Source organism: Syngnathus leptorhynchus, chromosome 2 (assembly GCF_054491065.1).
Source record: "Syngnathus leptorhynchus isolate UIUO chromosome 2, UIUO_Slep, whole genome shotgun sequence".
Taxonomy (NCBI): domain Eukaryota; kingdom Metazoa; phylum Chordata; class Actinopteri; order Syngnathiformes; family Syngnathidae; genus Syngnathus; species Syngnathus leptorhynchus.
The window spans coordinates 24,731,076-24,750,824 of NC_141196.1; the positions used below are offsets into that span (position 1 = coordinate 24,731,076).

The 19,749-nt window shown below is 40.3% G+C and overlaps 1 protein-coding gene across 3 annotated transcripts in view; it reads left to right on the forward strand.

Moving 5' to 3' along the window:
* The first annotated feature begins 2,715 nt into the window (after positions 1-2,715).
* nkx1-2b (NK1 homeobox 2b) overlaps positions 2,716-19,749 on the forward strand; it is a 46,831-nt gene continuing 29,797 nt past the window's right edge. For all 3 annotated transcript variants that reach the window (XM_085905667.1, XM_085905668.1, XM_085905670.1), the window contains exons 1-2: positions 2,716-3,533; positions 4,555-4,768. In XM_085905667.1, the coding sequence (XP_085761793.1) occupies positions 3,222-3,533; positions 4,555-4,768 (526 nt within the window). In that variant the 5' untranslated portion in view covers positions 2,716-3,221. The remainder of the gene's footprint in view (positions 3,534-4,554; positions 4,769-19,749) is intronic.

The window sequence follows — 19,749 nt, forward strand, 5'->3', positions numbered from 1 at the left end:
TTAGAAGCAAATTGTTTTGCAAAACTAGCACCAGAGCTGAAATGTGTTGATTGATAACTTGTTGGCTCATGTCAGCTTCAAACTGTCATCAGGTGACTGACTCTTCCAACGACCATGATGCAAAATATCATGTTTAATTATGATTATGTGCGTATTTCTGTCCACACATTACAACTATGAGCTGACACACTTGAGGTAAGTAGTACAAATCTAAACGTGAGAGACTCGGTGAGGAGCTGAGCAATGCAGCACAACTATGTGTGCCCTGCGTAGGCTGGATATAAGTACAGGGTGTCCCCCAAAGACTGCTCGGATGAGCTCTAGCACACCCGCAACCCATGGGGGGAAAAGCGGTTCAGAAAATGATAAAAAAAAAAAAATACTAGTAGCTATTGTTTAAAATGTCTTACAGGAATGAGGTTACCTTGGTCGCTGATATTCTTTAAGTTTGACTCTTGAATTAAAAATGTAGAATGAGGTTTGCAGAAGGGAGCATTTAAAAATCTGCATTTTTGAATGGGTCCGGGCAGCAAATTATGGGGAAAATATATTCTTCCCGAGTTCCTCTCAGTAAAGGATTTTTACATTTGAAGGGAGATGTAATAAAAGGCTCTTCATCTCACTGCAGTCACCAGTATTCGATTAGGCAGCTCAACCTGCAACTGTGATTGTAGTAATTAAGATTCTTTACAGTCTGCAATTAATTTAATAAAGAGGGTGCTACACTGAGCTCATTAACCTTAATGAGAATTATTACTCACTATAGAGACATTGGCTCTCGCTCGCTCTCTTGCTTGTGCATGTTCATTTTTGTCTTGGGTGGTAAAGGGAGGGCAATTACTTGTAATTATGATTCACTTGGAACCGCCGCATACAAGTAGATATACACACAAACATTTAAAACGCTGAAAGTTGCGCCAATCAGTTTACTTAGCTTGTGTAACAAGTCTTTGGTTAATGTTTGGAAATTATACAAATCAAACACTATTAATTTTCCCCCAAAATTTTCTCAAAAGCAATTTGAAAAATCTATTGCACATAACATATTGCATATTTGTGGTCATGTGTAACTTGGGAAAGTTGAGCGCAGTGTGTGGTGTCTGTATGCATGTGAAACCCCTGGTATGACGCACTTCAAAACGATATGGCAAGTCCTCCCTCAACACTGCAACAGCTCTGCGGCTATATAAACAGATCGAGATACACCTGTATGTACTGTATGTTTTTGCATTTTTAGCCTATATTTTGTCGTAATAATAAATGCGGTGCAGACTACATTGTTTTCATATGAAAGTATGTTTTTACATTTTTCCAATGCATTCATTTTGCAGGATAGCATACTCGAGTGTTTGTACCTACAAGATAAATTTGCTAATAATTTATAGTTAACGTGACAGTGTGCAAGTGGGTGTGGCTGTTGTTTGTCTCTACATGTGCCCTGTGACTGGCATCTGTGATAGGCTCCAGCATCCGCTCAAACCCTGAACGGACAATAAGCAGAACTCAGCAGGATAAGCGACATCTCTCTCTCTCTCTCTCTCTCTCTCTCTCTCTCTCTCTCTCTCTCTCTCTCTCTCTCTCTCTCTCTCTCTCTCTCTCTCTCTCTCTCTCTCTCGCTCATTCTTATTCTCAATCTCATTTGCACTCTCTCGCACTCTCTCGCTCTCTCTATATCTGCCTGTATATTTTCAAAGAAGTCGTAAAACTCCCACGTCAAAGAAGCAGAATATATTATCAAAAAGCCCTCCGTAGTCGCTACAGCTATCGAACTGGCTAATCAGATCTCAGTGATCCATTCAATTATTTTGCCCAACTTTTAATTTCTTCCTCTTAAGGTTCATTGGGCAAGTCAATTACATAGTTATCGTGACGTGTATGAGAGAAGCGGTGTAAGAGGAAAGATGTTGCATCTTTTTTTTCTTGTGCAACTGTACTGTATACAGTAAATGTGTGGTCATGTCCATATCCTAGCCCCTCTGGTATGTGGTTAAAAGTCACTGGAATGTTAAGATCCCAGCATTAGAATAAACACGTCATGTGTTAAATCAAAATCCAATTCTGTGGTCTATTACTTTCAGGCATAATAATGACTGCCAAGGATTAGGAATCAATATTTCACTGCAGCAAGGACATTACCAGCTTTATTCGTCCGTAATTGAGTTTCAGGACAAGGCCTTGCTCTGGAATCAGCATTAAAGATAAGGGCTCTTCTCATGGGGATGCACAAATAAAACCTCAAGAGGCAACACATCAGCTGCACATCATTTTAAATTGCTCATCAATAAACATTGCTTAGCACTTGATAATTCTACTTGGTAACAACTAAAACAAATTCTAGCTGAGTGTGACTCTTGGAGCTGATCACGATTTACAACCGCTGACTTTTCCATCTCGCCTCATTTTCTGACATTGTCCTTGTAGTATATGAACTTTGTATATGAAGTCTCGATTCTAGTTTCACTCCCTCATAACCTGAACCCTAAAATAATTTCATATTTCTCCATTCAGCTCACAAATGAAGAAATATAATCTATTTTTTAGGAATCTAATCGGAATAAATCCTTATATTGCACGTGTTGTTGGTTCTGATTTAATAGTGTGTTAGTTTCTCAAGCGTACATCGTGCTAAAATTGACAGCAAAAGTGTATTCCATAGAGTACCTAAATAGGCTTAAGTGGCCGATTGCGCTGAGCATATAGCTGGGGGCACGAAAGTCCGATTTCACTTAAACAGAAAGGTAGTGTCGGGGTTACGGGGGGCGGGGCCCCCTCCCTCGAATGTTGTCAGACTCCTTGGGAAAGCGGCAGACAGCAACGGACCCATAGCACAGAGCTTAGCTCTAAATCGAGATACAGAGCGCTATGGACTAATCTCTGCGATGTTTCGTAAAATAACAGATAAGTAAAGACGCGGTGCTTCTGGCCAACGGAGCAGGAGGCGCGGGAGACAAGGAAGCAAAACGCTGACGGAACGTCGCTTGCTAACCGTGTATTTAAAGCCACTCACATAAGCAGATGGAAAACTTGAACAGTCCTAAAACTCTGGATATCGACTGGACTCACCAACAACATTGGGTGGAAGAGTAGCTGATTGGATACTTCGATGTGAATAACATCACATTTATTTTGTCCTGTTTGGTCTGAGCGCTACTGTTTTTCAACGCTCTTTTTTTTTTTTTTAAATCCGGTTTTTAATTACATGGCACGGAAAGTCTAAAGTCATGAACCGGGGCATAGTGGTGCAGAGAACTGATGGAGGCGATGGTGTTCAAACGCTGATGAGTCGAGAGGGAGCCGCTGCATGTCCCGCTGCGGGATTCCAGGCTAAAATGACAAGCGAAGAACCAGTACCGAGCTTTAACGAGGAAAGAGTCCGACCAAGGCCCAGCCCGGATAATTTGGACACATCGAATGGAGCAGCTGCTGGTGAAAAACGGATGTTCTCCAGTTTATTCTTCGGGATCAGAGACAGTCATGCACAAAACAACTCAGAATCTCCACCGACGAACCCGGTGTTGGCTCCACCACAACAGGTAGATACAGAGGAGCGCTTCATTTCTCAAAATATCTTGATGTACTTGCCACAGCATGGTGGAATGAATAACATCTAAACTAAACTAAATTAAACTAAACTAAACAACAATTTTATAAACATATTCGACTTTATCTAGGAAACAAATAAGCCAAGGCTGCATTTGCCAGACTTCACAAATTCAAGACGAAGAATAAGGATTTTCATCGAAGTATTTACATTTTTAAATTATTTAGATTTGGCAGGACAGTTGTTAATTTACTTACAAAAATGATAGTGAACCGCACTGGCTGCGTCGGTAATACGAAGGACTATAATTTATCCGTAGATTGTGGTGATACAGACCATGAGTGATTTATTGTTCATATTGAATGGAGTTAAGTAATTTATTAATGAATGGCCAAAATGCGAATTGTCCATTATTTTATATATCTTAATTAAAAGCATTCCTTGATGGGTTGACATATAGCGTTAATGAATGTGTATTTTGGCAAAAATCAACAATTTTTAAAAAATGGTGACGATATTCGTCATAATTTGTCATTATTTCAGTTACTGGTTCACATAGACACGCTGTCCAAATTGACATATTGTCCTTAATTATATGTTACGGTGGAAAACCTCGAAAGCGAATTCCAATTGTACCACTTTATTGACGGCGCGTGTGATTGCATTTTTTTCTTAAGTCACACATAAAAATGATCAGTTTAATTAAAGTTTACTAATTATAAACGCAGATTTTAATGCGCAAAGTTGTTTTGTAGATTTAACGTAAATGCCGTAAGGACTCGGAACACATGCACTTAAATGAATTGTACAGCCTGACGAGAGAATTCTTGCCAAATACTTTATTTATGTTATGTTCACTATCCATAGTCAATTTAGGGCGCCTGATGATTTGTGCATTAATTCAGTTATTTATTTAAAATTCAGTGTTGAAAAGTGTCCATGAGTTCTTATTCAAGTCTTGTTTCTCAATCAACTCGGCGCAAAGTTAGTTCATTTATTTTGTGCTTTTGCAGGGTCTCACCGGTCATCGGACTACCTCATTCTCCGTCTTGGACATTTTGGACCCCAACAAATTCACCAGCAGTCGGAGACTCCAGATACAGCAGAGCAGCCAGGCGAATGACCACAACGTCATTGCACAAGGTGGAGACCGTGGGGCCGCTGGTGAATGCGAAGCGGGCCTGGAGCCAAATAATGGCAGTTATGGCGGACAGGAATACCCAAGCAGTAAGACAAATTTATAATAGTAATCATTATTATTTTACAAAATTTAAATTTTATTTGCTCATTTCAGTTAGCAAACATTACTTCAGATGTATAGAGTAGTTTAAAATGGCAATCAATCATTATCTGTGTAAAACTTGCGTGTGTAGTTTTTACCATCTTAATCTTCCTATTAATTTGTTTGATCATCATATGCGAATTATTTTTTAGAAAAAAAACACTTATTGATTGCTAGGAAAATATTATATCCTGAAAGAAACAATCCTTTGGATTAATTTAATTTGCACATGATCAAAATGTGTTAAACAATGTGATTTAATTGTCTTTTCCTTAAAATATAAACGAATATGTTTAACACATTTTAATCATGTAGAACTAAAAATCGAGTCTACTTTTTTTCACTGTGTAATTGCTGATGTTTGAAATATTGTATGACATTTCCAACTTTGTCTATCATAGTCTTCATTATAGCATTGACCCATTGTCTTAAATAGAAAATAGAATAAGAGGAATGACTACCACTATTTTTATTATTTCCACTAATCCGCTAGTCATTGAGGCTTTCATTTTTATTTAATGTTATTCATTCTTATGTATCACAAAGTAAAAAAAACCTTCACATAGGCATATAGTTCACATTCTTAAAAATTGTTCCACAATACTTTACTTTTATATCATATTTAAACATCACAAATTATTTCTATTGAAAATAATCTGTCAATGCAGTTATTAGGCTATTTTAATGAAGGTTGTGTCAGCATTTACTCTTTCATTTATTCGCAGAAAGATGGACAATTAAGATGGACAATTGCAACGTACAATTGTATAACAGTTTTGTGTTGCCGGATGTTTTATTAAATTTTAAATAGGTTTACAATGGACTCGAAAATACTAATTATTTCATTTATAACAAAAAATATTATAGCTTAACTTTAAGCCGTTGTTTGCGCCGCTGCTTTACAAGGTTTTGGCATAATAATATGTGTGTCATTATGTGGCTTTGTCAAGTGTGGCCTTAAAGATCGATTTTATAACAGGTGTCGGGGTGATTGTAATTATCTAGTGAAATATCAAGGCCTCATGTTCTCAAGTTGTCACCCAGTAGATAAACCTACTTGAGAAAAACGTCAGTGTGTGTGTGTTTGTGTGCACGTGCGTTTTGGTGTGGCTATGAGAGTATTGACCTCATATATATATATATATATATATATATATATATATATATATATATATATATATATATATATATATATATATATATATATATATATATATAGAGAGAGAGAGAGAGATACATACGCATGTGTATATACGTTTATATATAGATATATATGTGTATATATATATATATATATATATATGTGCGTGTGTGTGTATAGATAGATAGGTAGGTAGGTAGGTAGGTCGGTCGAGAGAGAGAGAGAGAGATAGTGTGTGTGTGTGTGTGTGTGTGTATATATATATATATATATATATACACACACATATGATGTACAAGAATTTAAAAATTCTTGCTTTTTAAAAGAATGTCCATTCATTCCCACCATGAACCCTGACGTTGAAGAATGTCACTTTTTATTCGAATGCTGTTTTTTAACAGAAGTATGTATTTCCTTCTTTTTTTCCATGTTAGGTGCCATGGCACCATGCTGTATTACACATTTTGGGGTTTATATGTGTGTGTGTACATATATATATATATATATATATACACACACACACACACACACACACACACACACACACACACACATTTATATATACATTTACATGTGTGTATATATACATTTATATGTGTGTGTATATATATACATTATAATATACATCCACGCATGCATACTACATGCACATACTATATTATATACTCTATGTATGTTGTGTCAGTCCCCTCAAAAGCAAATTTGATGGGTTCAGTCAAGTACAGTACAATGGCAATATTTGTAATCAAAGTCTACTATGAATAATGTCTTTAAAAATACATCATTTTCCAAAGATGTGAAATTATAAATATTAAATACAAAATAACAGCAACTGTAAATTGAACTAAATAAAGCAAAATACAAATATTTTGCTTTCCTTTTTTTTTTTCCTGAGTAACCAGTATATGTATCCAAGTTAGCATGAAGACAATATGACAGATATATACAGTATAGTGTTGCACCGAATAACTACCAGTACGGCACCTTGATATCTTGGCGTCAAAAACTGCTCAATACCATTTATTTTTTGCACCCGTATTTTAAAAAAAATTAAGAAAATAAAATCAAACATACGCGCAAACATATATGCGCGAGCATTTTGCAAACTGGCATCCAGTTTAAAGAGTGACAGGTTCTGATCTATAACATTTTTTTTTTGCATTTGTAACAGTACACTCCCGTCAGAAATAATTAGAATACAAATGTATTTTGTTCCCAATTCATAGATTTTGACAGGGTTTTCGTTAACTGTCAAATTCTGGGGGCGGAGCTGAGACACATGCACATTCTCAGACAGACACTGAGCAACGTTATATTGGGTCATTCACAATTAAATGAACATATTTGTTTGCCAGTACTGGTGCAAATGTATTGTCACTGTCAACAATGGATGGCATTAAATGCAGTAAAATGGGTTGATGGGGCATGCAATGTGAAAGCTTGTAGCTAGAAAAACTTGGTCGGCTGTTCAATATTTAATATTTGTCATGACATCTGGTTTTGGAGCCGTCCACCAATTGCCACCTTAGACAACCTTTTTTAATCCATGGCACACCTTTCCATTGGAAAAAAATCTCGAAGCATACCACCACTAAAATTTAGTTAAGTGTTACACGAGATTCCATTTTAAAATAATCTCTCGCGCGCTCTCTCGCTCCGTGTCTCTCTCCGTCTCTCCCTCTCCCCGTGTCTCTCCCTCTCCCCGTGTCTCTCCCTCCCTCTCTCCGTGTCTCTCTCTCGCTCTCTCTCTCTCTCTCGTTCGCGTTCTCTCGTTCGTTCTCGCTCTCTCTCGTTCGCGTTCTTTCGTTCGCGCGCTCTCTCTCGTTCGCGCGCTTTCTCTCTCGCTTTCTCTCGTTCTCTCTCTCTCGTTCGCGTTCTCTCTCTCGGTCGCGTTCTCTCTCTCTCGGTCGCGTTCTCTCTCTCTCGTTCGCGTTCTCTCTCTCGTTTGCTTTCTCTCGTTCGCGTTCTCTCTCTCGCGTTTTCTCTTGCGCGTTCTCGCGCTCTCTTCTCTCGTGTTCTCGCGCCCTCTCTCGCATTCTCGCTCTCTCTCGCATTCTCGCTCTCTCTCGCATTCTCTCTCTCTCTCGCGTTCTCTCTCTCTCTCTCTCTCTCTCTCTCTCTCTCTCTCTCTCTCTCTCTCTCTCTCTCTCTCTCTCGTTTTAGACAGCCTAAGGAATAAACTATTAAAATTCTAAATACATGACTGTGTTTACCGTTTTAGACTAGCTCTTTGAATATTGTGATTATAAGAACAAAGTCACGTTTAAAGACAACCTGCTGTTCTGGCAGAAGGTGAGTGGTTATCATTGTGAAGCTATCACAACTTGACTGTGTTTGTGAAAAATGCACTATCCAGGTTCTCCGGTCAAACTACTTGCTGGGATTTATGTCAGTCCGCAAATGCACCACGGCCGTCAGAGCTCCACTGTTATCAAAAGCACACACATAAACTGAATATGTGCCAACGCAGCAGAATCACACCGATAAAACATTAAATTTTAGGATTCTCCGATTAACCACGCAAACGTGATTAGCAAGTGGCTGACCAGGCCTTTCGCTAACTGACTTGCGCCAACAGTGGTTTGGCAATCCTGTTTAAAAATCAGTCCGTAATTAATATTGGACAATCGGATGGGAAACACTGTCTAAGGGTGACATATATAAGTTTATTCACCCTCAATCAAATACAATTCAGAGATTAAGATTGTTTTAATCATCCTTTACACAGTAGTAGCTGGACATGGTAGACTACTACAATAATTTCTAGACTATAATCCGCACCCAAATATAAAACACACCAGCGAAAAATTGGGGAAAAATACAGTTTTGTTCCTATATAAGCCGCACTGGACTATGAGCCGAAAAGGCACAACTCATACAATTTGACAAAAATCATAAAAAATCCATAGAAAAGACGCTCTGGCCAGAAAACGCAGGGTTTTTAGCTTGTGCAAAAAGTAGCGGCTTATAGTCCGGAAAATACGGTTCTTACTACAGCTGAAAATTTGATGATATCTCATTAGGGAAAAATAAGGGGCTTTTAATTCACAATTGAAGACATAAATTGACAAAAAAGTTCCACATTCATATACAGTAAATGGGTAATAAAAAATAAATAAAAACAAAAAAATACTGTGTGTACATACATCACACACACATACACACGCACACACCTACACGAACGCACACATCACCTTCTTGCTCAATACTGCACTGCAGTAGCTGTTACACAAATAAGTCAGGCATTATTCTTGTCTTCAATACTGTATTACAATGTTTGTGTGCTAATGTTAACAACTGATTATGTTTAAAGTGTTATGTTCTTATGAAGCATATAGAAAATGGATGAATAGATGGATGATAATAATAATAATAATCACAATAACAATAGTAATAATAATAAAGTTCTTATGCCAGTGTTATTCTTCCAACTTTTGCTGATTTTTAGATTTTTCTCAAGGTACCATTATGGTACCACTATCAGGGTACTGCAGGCATAATATTGAAGTCGAAATTTTGGGATAGAGAAAACACTAATACAGTTTGTACCTGACGCCTCGCTCACACCGGGCGCGGAATGGCTGCGGCGCTGTAGTGCGCAAGGAATAGAAAGCATTTGAGTTGACGAGTCAACTCACACTGGCTGCGGCACGCCAGCGAAATGTCGCCGCAGTCCGCAAGCATTCTATTTTTTCTGGATGCCGCAAGCGTATTTTCACGAAGCTGAAGAAATTACACGGTTCAGACAAGAAAGTGGGCGTCAGCCTACGAGATGGCTCCGGATGGCTCCGGTATATTTAAAAATAAAAGTTAAAGACTGGTGATATCCATTTACCAAATGTATAATGTAAAAATATTACGATAAAATATTTACAAAAATTATGCAACCAAAACAAGTGCTTAAGAGAAATTTCTATTACACCACATGTATACAGCACCACTGTGGTTGATCAAAACAAAACACGTAGCCTGCCCTTCCCCATTCTATGAGGGACTGTTATGCATTTATAGCGTCAAAGGATGATAGGGCCCGATGTGTTCAAATAGAATAGGTGCAACAAACTGAAGTTACAGTTTATATAATCCAAGTTAATGATTAATCAGAGGATACATCTAAAAATATCCAAAGCCTAAAGTGCTACCAGTGGAAATGATGGAGGCACTGTGCTGCCACTCAGAGCTCCGTGCAGCTTTGTCATTAGCTCACGTACGAGGTGATTCTCTGAGGTTGTTAACCAAAGAAAATCACAGTGAGCAGCGACCTCGGTTGAAAACCAAGTTTCACACCGTGTGACTGTGTCATTTGGCCAGGTAAGCCATCGTGACGAATCCCTGAGTTGAGTGACCAAAGAATAAGCACTCCAAGTGGCTTCCTCCTCCCACTATCGGCTCACTTCCCCCTGTACTCGCACTGGCGTTTGGACGGGCAGATCCTTTGGATCGTGTTTCACTCTCAAGTTGTGAGTGAGCGCACCAGCACTGCCCGCTCCCGTATCTGGTGCATCTGCTCGACAGTGAGACTAAGAGACCCCCTCATCCACCTTGCTACGTAGCCCACCATCACGTTACCACTGCCATCCCCTCCTCGCCCACCCACTGTGACAGCTTAGTGGATGCCCCGCTCGCCTGCTGAGGGCCTTATGGTTAACCGGCGCTTATCTCTTGGATAAAGCCATCTACACATTTGTAACCTAAACTCTGTATGATGGGAAGGACTCACCATTGAGGCCTTCTTCACCCTGTTGTCAACATAGTGGTAAAACCACTCTTGTTAGGTATGTGTAATCTCCATTTAGTTTTGATAGAAGGACAGGTGTCACAGTGGAGTGAATTCAAAAGATACTTTTTCTACACACTATAATAAAAGGAATATCTCATAAATATCTCACAACTGGAGTGGCAAGAGGATGGCAAATCATTTGGTAGTGGTGGCATCTGCCACCCCGTATAAACCCCTATGCTTCCTACTATATATTTGAGAATCTTAACTAGAAACGCTTAATATGGGTTGGCAGTTGGTGCACAAAGTTGTTGCAAGATTTAATTTTACTGGCCACTTACAATGTTGTTTGATTGTTTCTTCATTATAATTCATACGATATCTACACACATGGAAATTTGAAAAAAGACAATGTGCTTCTCTAAAAACATTAAAAACAATTCAGACAAAGCTGAGATTCGGATGTTGGCTTGACTAGTTTGCAAAAGTAATTTCTCACCCTTCATCTTGTAGTGAATTATGTCAGGAGGTCAGACTCCAGCACAAATTGGTTGTTCACTTTGCGATTAGGTTGGTCTCAGCATCTAGTATTTCTTGCTCCTTGCAAATGTATTTATTTATTATGTTTGAGTGTTTGCCTCATTCAATAAATAACTGAAAAGTGCATCAGTGACTCAAAAAAATCCAAACAAAATAAAAACGAAAGAATGAGACAGTGCAAAAAAAAAAAAAACTAATTAATCCTTGATTAATTACTTTTAATACATTTAATAATGTATAGTTGAGGCATGCCAAAGTGGCCCTTGTCTTTGATTTTTCGCTGTAGACCTCAGGAAAACGTTTGGACATCCCTGTTTTAATATGTCTTGAACATCAGATTTTCTCAGGTCATGTATACTCCATTTAACCAGTGATTGATGGTGATAGCGAGAGATTTGTGTCAACATTACTGACACAAAAACATACTGCAATTTACACTTCTTTTTCAGATTGATAAATATATTTGTCATTTCACGTTTTTTAGAACTACAAATATATGTACAATTTTCACCTGTTTTTTATTGTTTGTGCATTTATCATGACTTATGTCTAAAATTTCAATAATGTGTGTGACTTGACGAATGCGCGTTTTTGGATCAGGGGACACGCACTTTCATTTTTGACACAAACATGCTGTTCCAAAACAACCACTTACACAAGACATAAATATTCACATGTTTAAAGGCTGTCTGCAAGGAGGCAGTGTTGCTGTCCCCACTGACCTGGAACTATGTATCTATGTATTTGTTTCCCTCAAGCTTGGTTTACCATGATGCAGAAGATGCTCTTCATTTGTTACAAACTCTTTGCTATGCTCATTGCACGGGTGTTTTTTATGACTTGTGAAAACCAGCTTAAAAATGTATGACATCTCTACTCAGGGCTACTTCAATGTTTGAAAACCTCTTAAATCAATCCACCTTTCCATGGTTGACTTAAAAGCGCAAGAAATGAGCCCTTCAGCTAAAGCACTCTTGCCACGTCTGTTTTCTTCCTTGAGGGACCAAGTTACTAAAACACAATACATTACAACTAAGACTATTGCTTAAAATTGACAAAAACAGCTATCAATTGGCACCAAACCTTACATGGACATCTCTACGTATGACAACTTCAACATATTCAAAAGATTAGCCTCTCCATGGGTGATTTAAGTGAATCGAGCAGCTTCTATGCAGCTGCAGTATCCTTTCGCGTCTGTTTCCTTTCACCAGTCAACGACATACGCAAACATGACGTGTTCCAAAAATGTGAGCAAGAGAAAGAAAGAAAGAAAGAAAGAAAGAAAGAAAGAAAGAAAGGCAGACAAATAAGCTTTGTACTTGAAAAAACAAAACTCGTACTTGAACAAAAAAAAACTTGAATCTGAAAATAAACGGGCTGAGCTTAAAACTTGAAAGATAAAACATCCATCCATTTTCCGAACCCTTTGTCTCCACGGGGGTCGCGGGCGTTCTGGAGCCTATCCCAGCCGTCATCGGGCAGTAGGCGGGGACACCCTGAACCGGTTGCCAGCCAATCGCAGGGCACGCAGAGACGAACAATCATCCTCACTCTCACTCATACCCAGGGACAGTTTAGAGTCTTCAATCGGCCTACCAAGCATGTTTTTAGGATGTGGGAGGAAACCGAAGTGCCCGGAGAAAACCCACGCGGACTCGGGGAGAACATGCAAACTCCACACATGGAGGGCCGGAGGTGGAATCGAACCCGTACCCTTCTAACTGTGAGGCGGACGTGCTACCCAGTGCCCCAGTGCTCCACTGAGCCGCCCGAAAAATAAAACAATGCATTCAAAATAAAAATACTTGTTTGAAAGTTTTTTTTGGAGTTGAAAATAGATTTGCTTTGCCTTGGCATTTTTTGGAACTATATATTTTCAGATTTCACCTCAAATTATTTTTCAAGATTTTAGGTTTTTTCAGTTTATAGTTTATATTTTCAGATTCCCTTTTTTTCTCAAGTTCAACTCGTGTTTTTTCAGTCGCACCTTTTTTTCAGGTTCAAATGTTTTTGAGTTGTACACTTTAGACCCAATTCTGGCATGGGGGCGTGGTACTAGCTGAGTGGGGCATGAAATCACAAGTGACAATTGAACTGAAAGGCTTGAAATCACACCCCAGAGAGAGTGCTTTCAGGGAACATAGGAACTAAAACAAATGGAACTTGACATCTATTACGGCATAGTCATGACATTGGCAGCCTTACAATTGATGTCTCTGACAAATCTTTATTTAAATATCCATTTTTGAAAGTACTGAGCACCAAAAGACATTTAATGGCGATCGATTTAGCCACATTTTGCAGTTAAGAAGACACAGATAAAGTACTCTTATGCTCGATTTTGACACAGCTCTTTGAAAGCAGCGCAGTGTCCCGTTCTCCTGTGGGTGGTTTTGGCATCCCAGACAGCACTAGCCTAATTCAAGTGACTAGGTTTGCCTATGTTAGCAAATTTGTTTGGAAAAATGTGTATGTTGTGACAAAAACGACCTTTTACTTTTTGTCATAATGTTCCCAAAACTTGGGAGGCATGTACGAGGCATCACCTGTGTGTTGGCTACATGCCCTCCAGTAGGTTGCCCCGATTAGCCGGACGCCATTTGTTACAAGAAAAGCCACTTGTATCTGCGGTGAGTGTGGCTTGTAACTCTTGACCCCCATAGGAGAGCAGGACACCACACTGCTTTCAAAGAGCCATGTCGAAATTGGGCATAATAATACTTGAAATGTGTCTGCTGAGCTGCAAAATGTGGCTAAATCGATGTTTTCTTCATTAACATGGGGGCAATTTTGTCCACGTGTCCAGGTTTTTTTTTTTTTACCTCAGGCTGCTTCAAATGATCAAAACCTTTTCTCCCTCAGCAACATTTTCAAACAGTAATCCATGCCTTTATAACAGCTCAAATTGATTATTATAATGCACTTTACGCGAAGTCAGCCAGTCCTCCCTCAAACATGTTCAGTTTCTGCTACTTACATATTAACTGGCCTCCCTTCAGTGACTGCCTGTGCACATTAAGTCAAGTCAAGTTTATTTGTATAACCCTAAATCACAAGCAGTCTCAAAGGGCTTCACATAGACAAACAATTGACAATTATTCTCAAAGCATCCCCTGATCTTGAGCTCCCAAAAGGGCAAGAAAAAAAATTAAAAACCTACCAGGGGGAAAATGAGAAACCTTGAGAAGGGACCATAGATGGAAAGATGCCCTTTTCAGGATCACTGCAATGGATGCAAAGAGGGCACATAAAATACATAATATGGAAATCAAAAGGTGGATGTCCAGGCCAAAGCGAAGAGCTGTTGGAGGAGCCCTCGATCGTACTGGCAGTGTCTTCGAGGAGGCTAATCCGCTGCAGTTCCCTCATCCTGAATTTGGTCCACGAGAATCTAGATAGCAGCTGTCAGCTTGGGTGTCACCTATGTCTCCCAGCCGGGGAGGGGTGGGAGAAGTGGGGTTGGGGAGAGGGAGCAAAAACAAACTCTAGCTGAATCGGCCACTACAGGTTAATTAAAGGCCATATCATAGAAATATGTCTTTAAACGTGTCTTAAATATTTCTACTGAGGTGGCAGTTCTATTATCCATTGGTAGGGCCTTCCAGAGCTCTGCAGCCCGAATAGAAAATGCTCTAGACCCTGCAGACATTTTCTTGGCCCTCTGTGTCACTAAAAGACTAGCGTTTTGCGAACGAAGGTTATGAGACGGAACATCAGGGACAACTAGGTCGACGAGTTATGAAGGCGCTAAGCCGTGCAATGATTTATAGGTTAATAGAAGAACCTTGAAATCACATCTTAAATGGACCAGGAGCCAGTGTAAGTTGGCTAATATTGTGGTAATGTGATCAAATTATCTTGTCCGTGAAAGCAGCCTTGCAGCAGCATTTTGTACTAAATGTAGACTTTTGATGCTGGACTTGGGAAGACCAGAGAATAATGCATTACAGTAGTCCAGGCGCGACGTGATAAACGCATGTATAAAAATTTCCGCATCACCGGTCGAGAGGATTGGGCGAATCTTAGCAATATTACGATGGTGAAAAAACGCAATTCTGGTTATATTCTTAATGTGCTTTTGAAAGGAGAGTGTTTGGTCAAATATTACCCCGAGATTAGTTACAGTATCACTCTGAGTGATAGTACGGTTATCTATAGACTATTTAGAGTCTATTTTACGATTTTGCGATTTGTCTTCAAATTACCGTAATTTTCGAACTATAAATCGCGTTTTTTTTTTTTTAGTTTGGGTGGGGGGGCGACTTATATGTGGATTTTTAAAAAAAAATTCAAAAAATAAAAAATAAAAGAAAGGGAAACCGCAATAAACAAACCGCGATGTAGAAAGGGATTGCTGTAATTTGAATTTCAAGTGACGTCAGGAGTGCGGCGGTTGTTTACATAAAGGACAAAGATTCCATCACGGGATAACGAAGATGACGAAGGGCCCCACGTACTACCGGCATCATTAGCGACTTTGTTTGTAAGTGACACGGAGGACGAAGAGTTTGAAGGATTTAATGATTTGGAGTGACAGAAGGTTTGAAAAACTATTATGGCTTTTACGCACGCCCGGTTCGACTCGACAGAGCTCTCTTGAACCTCCGTGGATGGAGGTCGGGGGCCGGTGGATGGGGCTCGGACAGAGAGATGGTTTGATAATATTGTTGTAATATGACAGTTATTTGAAATATACTTTATATATCGTTAAATGGCTCTGTGGAATAATTAGAAATGCAAATCACGAGTCCGACGGCGCGCGTACGCGGCATTGTTTACATAAAGGACGATCGATTGATTTAATGAATTGGAGTGACACAGATGGTTTTATAAACGTGTTATTTATGTAATAGTTATTAGAATAACTGAATGTTACGTCAGGCCCGTTCTCAGGTCTTCGTTTGTTTTTTTGTCACGTTAGCATACCTATCGTTTAGCCTGTTGTTGCTCGTTCATGTCTGTTCTTGGTGTTCGATTTTGACGAATAAATTTGCCCCAAAAGTGCGACTTATACTCCGGTGCGACTTGTATATGTTTTTTTTTCACTTTATTGTGCATTTTATGGCTGGTGCGACTATTACTCCGGAGCGATTTATAGTCCGAAAATTACCGTAAGTATTTAGGATTGTTTTTATTGAGATTGATAATTTGCAAGAAATAATTATAATAAACAATATTTTCACTGACAACAAAGATAGCTTAGCCATCCATCTTCTACCGCTTATCCGGGGTCGGGTCGCAGGGCAGCAGCTTTGATGATGATGATGATGAAAGAACTTTATTCATCCCACAGTGGGGAAATTTACGTGTCACACTTTAGGAGACCACCCAGACTTCCCTCTCCCCAGCCATTTAATCCACCTCATCCCAGGGAATCCCAAGGCGTTCCGAGGCCAGCCGAGAGAAATAGTCTCTCCAGAATGTCCTGGGTCGTTCCCGGGGTTTCCTGCCAGGGAGGCATTCAAGAGGCATCGTAATGAGATGTCCGAACCACCTCATCTGTCTCCCCTCAATTTGGAGGAGCAGTGGCTCGACTCCAAGTCCCTTACGAATGACTGAGCTTCTCACCCGATCTCTAACAGTGAGCCTGGACACCCTGCGAAGGAAACTCATTCTGGCCAAAAAATAAAAGAAAGGGAAACTGCAATAAACGAACCGCGATGTAGAAAGGGATTGCTGTAATTTGAATTTCAAGTGACGTCAGGAGTGCGGCGGTTGTTTACATAAAGGACAAAGATTCCATCACGGGATAACGAAGATGACGAAGGGCCCCACGTACTACCGGCATCATTAGCGACTTTGTTTGTAAGTGACACGGAGGACGAAGAGTTTGAAGGATTTAATGATTTGGAGTGACAGAAGGTTTGAAAAACTATTATGGCTTTTACGCACGCCCGGTTCTCTAACAGTGAGCCTGGACACCCTGCGAAGGAAACTCATTCTGGCCAAAAAATAAAAGAAAGGGAAACCGCAATAATCCCAAGGCGTTCCGAGGCCAGCCGAGAGAAATAGTCTCTCCAGAATGTCCTGGGTCGTTCCCGGGGTTTCCTGCCAGGGAGGCATTCAAGAGGCATCGTAATGAGATGTCCGAACCACCTCATCTGTCTCCCCTCAATTTGGAGGAGCAGTGGCTCGACTCCAAGTCCCTTACGAATGACTGAGCTTCTCACCCGATCTCTAACAGTGAGCCTGGACACCCTGCGAAGGAAACTCATTCTGGCCACTTGTTCTTTCGGTCACGACCCATAGCTTGTGACCATAGGTGAGGGCAGGAGCGTAGATCGAGAGCTTCGCCTTCGGCTCAACTCTCTCTTCACCACGACAAACCGGTAGAGTCCGCATCACAGCAGACGCTGCATTGATCCGCCTGTCAATCTCACGCTCTATCCTGCCCTCGCTCGTGAACAAGACCCAAAGAACCGCTCCAGCGACAGCTTCAGATCATGGCTTGAAGAAGCCAACATTGTCTGCAAAAAGCAGAGATGTCTGGAAAAAGCAGAGATGCAATGCAGAGGTCACCAAACCGGACACCCTCAATGCCTTGGCTGCGCCTAGAAATTCTGTCCATAAAATGTATGAACAGAATATGTGACAAAGGGCAGCCTTGACTCTCATACTCAGGCACTTTTGGAAGATCAGCAGAGAAAAAAACTGTTGGAATTTGTTTCACTGCGGACGCTTCCTTCCCCTGCCCTCCTCCTGAGACTGTGGGCTATTGAAATTTCCAGAACATTTGGTCTAAATTTCCATATTTTTAACTTCTTGTAAAGCACATTACCACAGTACCATTACCACAGTATATTGTGTTATAGGATTAAGATTCATTCATTCATAGTTTGTCACGCCAAATAGCCAACCATTTTAGGGTGTTCTGCAAGTCAGCGTTGTTCAGGCTGCATAATATGGGGCACGCTCTGAGGATATGCTCGATGGTCTGGGCACCCTCTCCACACTCACACGACAGATATTCATGTTATCAGTGGGCCGAGGGTTTATCCTTTTACCTCCCACAAGACCGGAATTGGTTGGACTGTTTTTTTGCATTTAATGTTAGGATTGGTCTCCTTACCGATTAACAGGGTCACGACGAGAACGTTCCTAACTTGACCCCAGGATTAAGATGAGAAAAACAATTTTGTTTTCTCATTATCTCATCTCAGGATTAAGATGAGAAAACAAAATAGTTTTTTCTTCACATGGAATTTATTGTGTACATCCATCCATCATAAGCGCTCTGCCTCACTAGGGCCGTGATAGTTTTTCTTTCCACTTTTAAGTCAATACATGGTTTACCAGGGAACATGCAAAATACAGAAATCCAAAATAATTACCGTATTTTCACGACCAAAGGGCGCACCGTACAAAAAGGCGCAGTCTCAGTTATGTGTGCCATTACTGTATTTAACACACATAGGGCGCACCACATCATAGGGCGCATGTATACCATGATTTACGGTAAACAAATAAAACGTCACTGGAGCAAGAATGTGTTTAACCATGTACCCTACTGTACTCACATTATTGTTGATTTATATTCATACTCAAATACGTCCAAGTCCTCATCTTCTGTATCCAAATTAAACAGTTGGGCAAGTTCGCCATCTGACCTGCTTGTATTCGGGATCTTGTTCTTTCTGTCAACACACACAGCTTGTGACCTATACGAGAATAAGAATGTAAATTGATCAGTAGCCGCTTTGCCTTTGCCTTCCTCAATGAGGCTGTGCAAACTGATTCAAGTAGCGATAGAATCAATACTATTGTGAGTACCTTAAGAGTCATCCATCCATCCATCCATTTTCCGAACTGCCTTGTCTCCACGGGGGTCACGGGCATGTTGGAGCCTATCCCAGCCGTCATCGGGCAGTAGGCGGGGGACACCCTAAACCGGTTGCCAGCCAATCGCAGGGCACACAGAGACGAACAACCATCCGCACTCACACTCATACCTAGGGACAATTTAGAGTCTTCAATCAGCCTACCAAGCATGTTTTTGGGATGTGGGAGGAAACCGGAGTGCCCGGAGAAAACCCACGCAGACACGGGGAGAACATGCAAACTTCACACGGGGAGGGCCAGAGGTGGAATCGAAACCGTACCCTCCTAACCGTGAGGCGGACGTGCTACCCAGTGCATCACCGAGCCACCCTACGTTAAGAGTCAGATTTTGTTTTATTTATTCTGTCGACCAGCTAACCGTTTATTAGCCTCTGGAAGTCAAATAGGTCTACGCCCCATAAGAAGCTGTGTTATTCTGTATCAGTGAGGTGGTCCTGTATGCCAATAGCGCACGGTATGGATCACTGGCCTTCTTGAGGAGGTTTTTGACTGTACAGATAGCCCTCTCCGCCTCATTTGCTTTGGAGGTACCTGGGACTACTGGTCAAAACAGTATATTTTTGATAAATCTTTCATTTTTTTGACAAGCAAACTGAGCCATTGTCAGTTATTAGTATCTCTGGCATCCGGTGATGTGTCAATATGGTTTAAAAATTTACAATAACATTGGCTGAACGAATTGG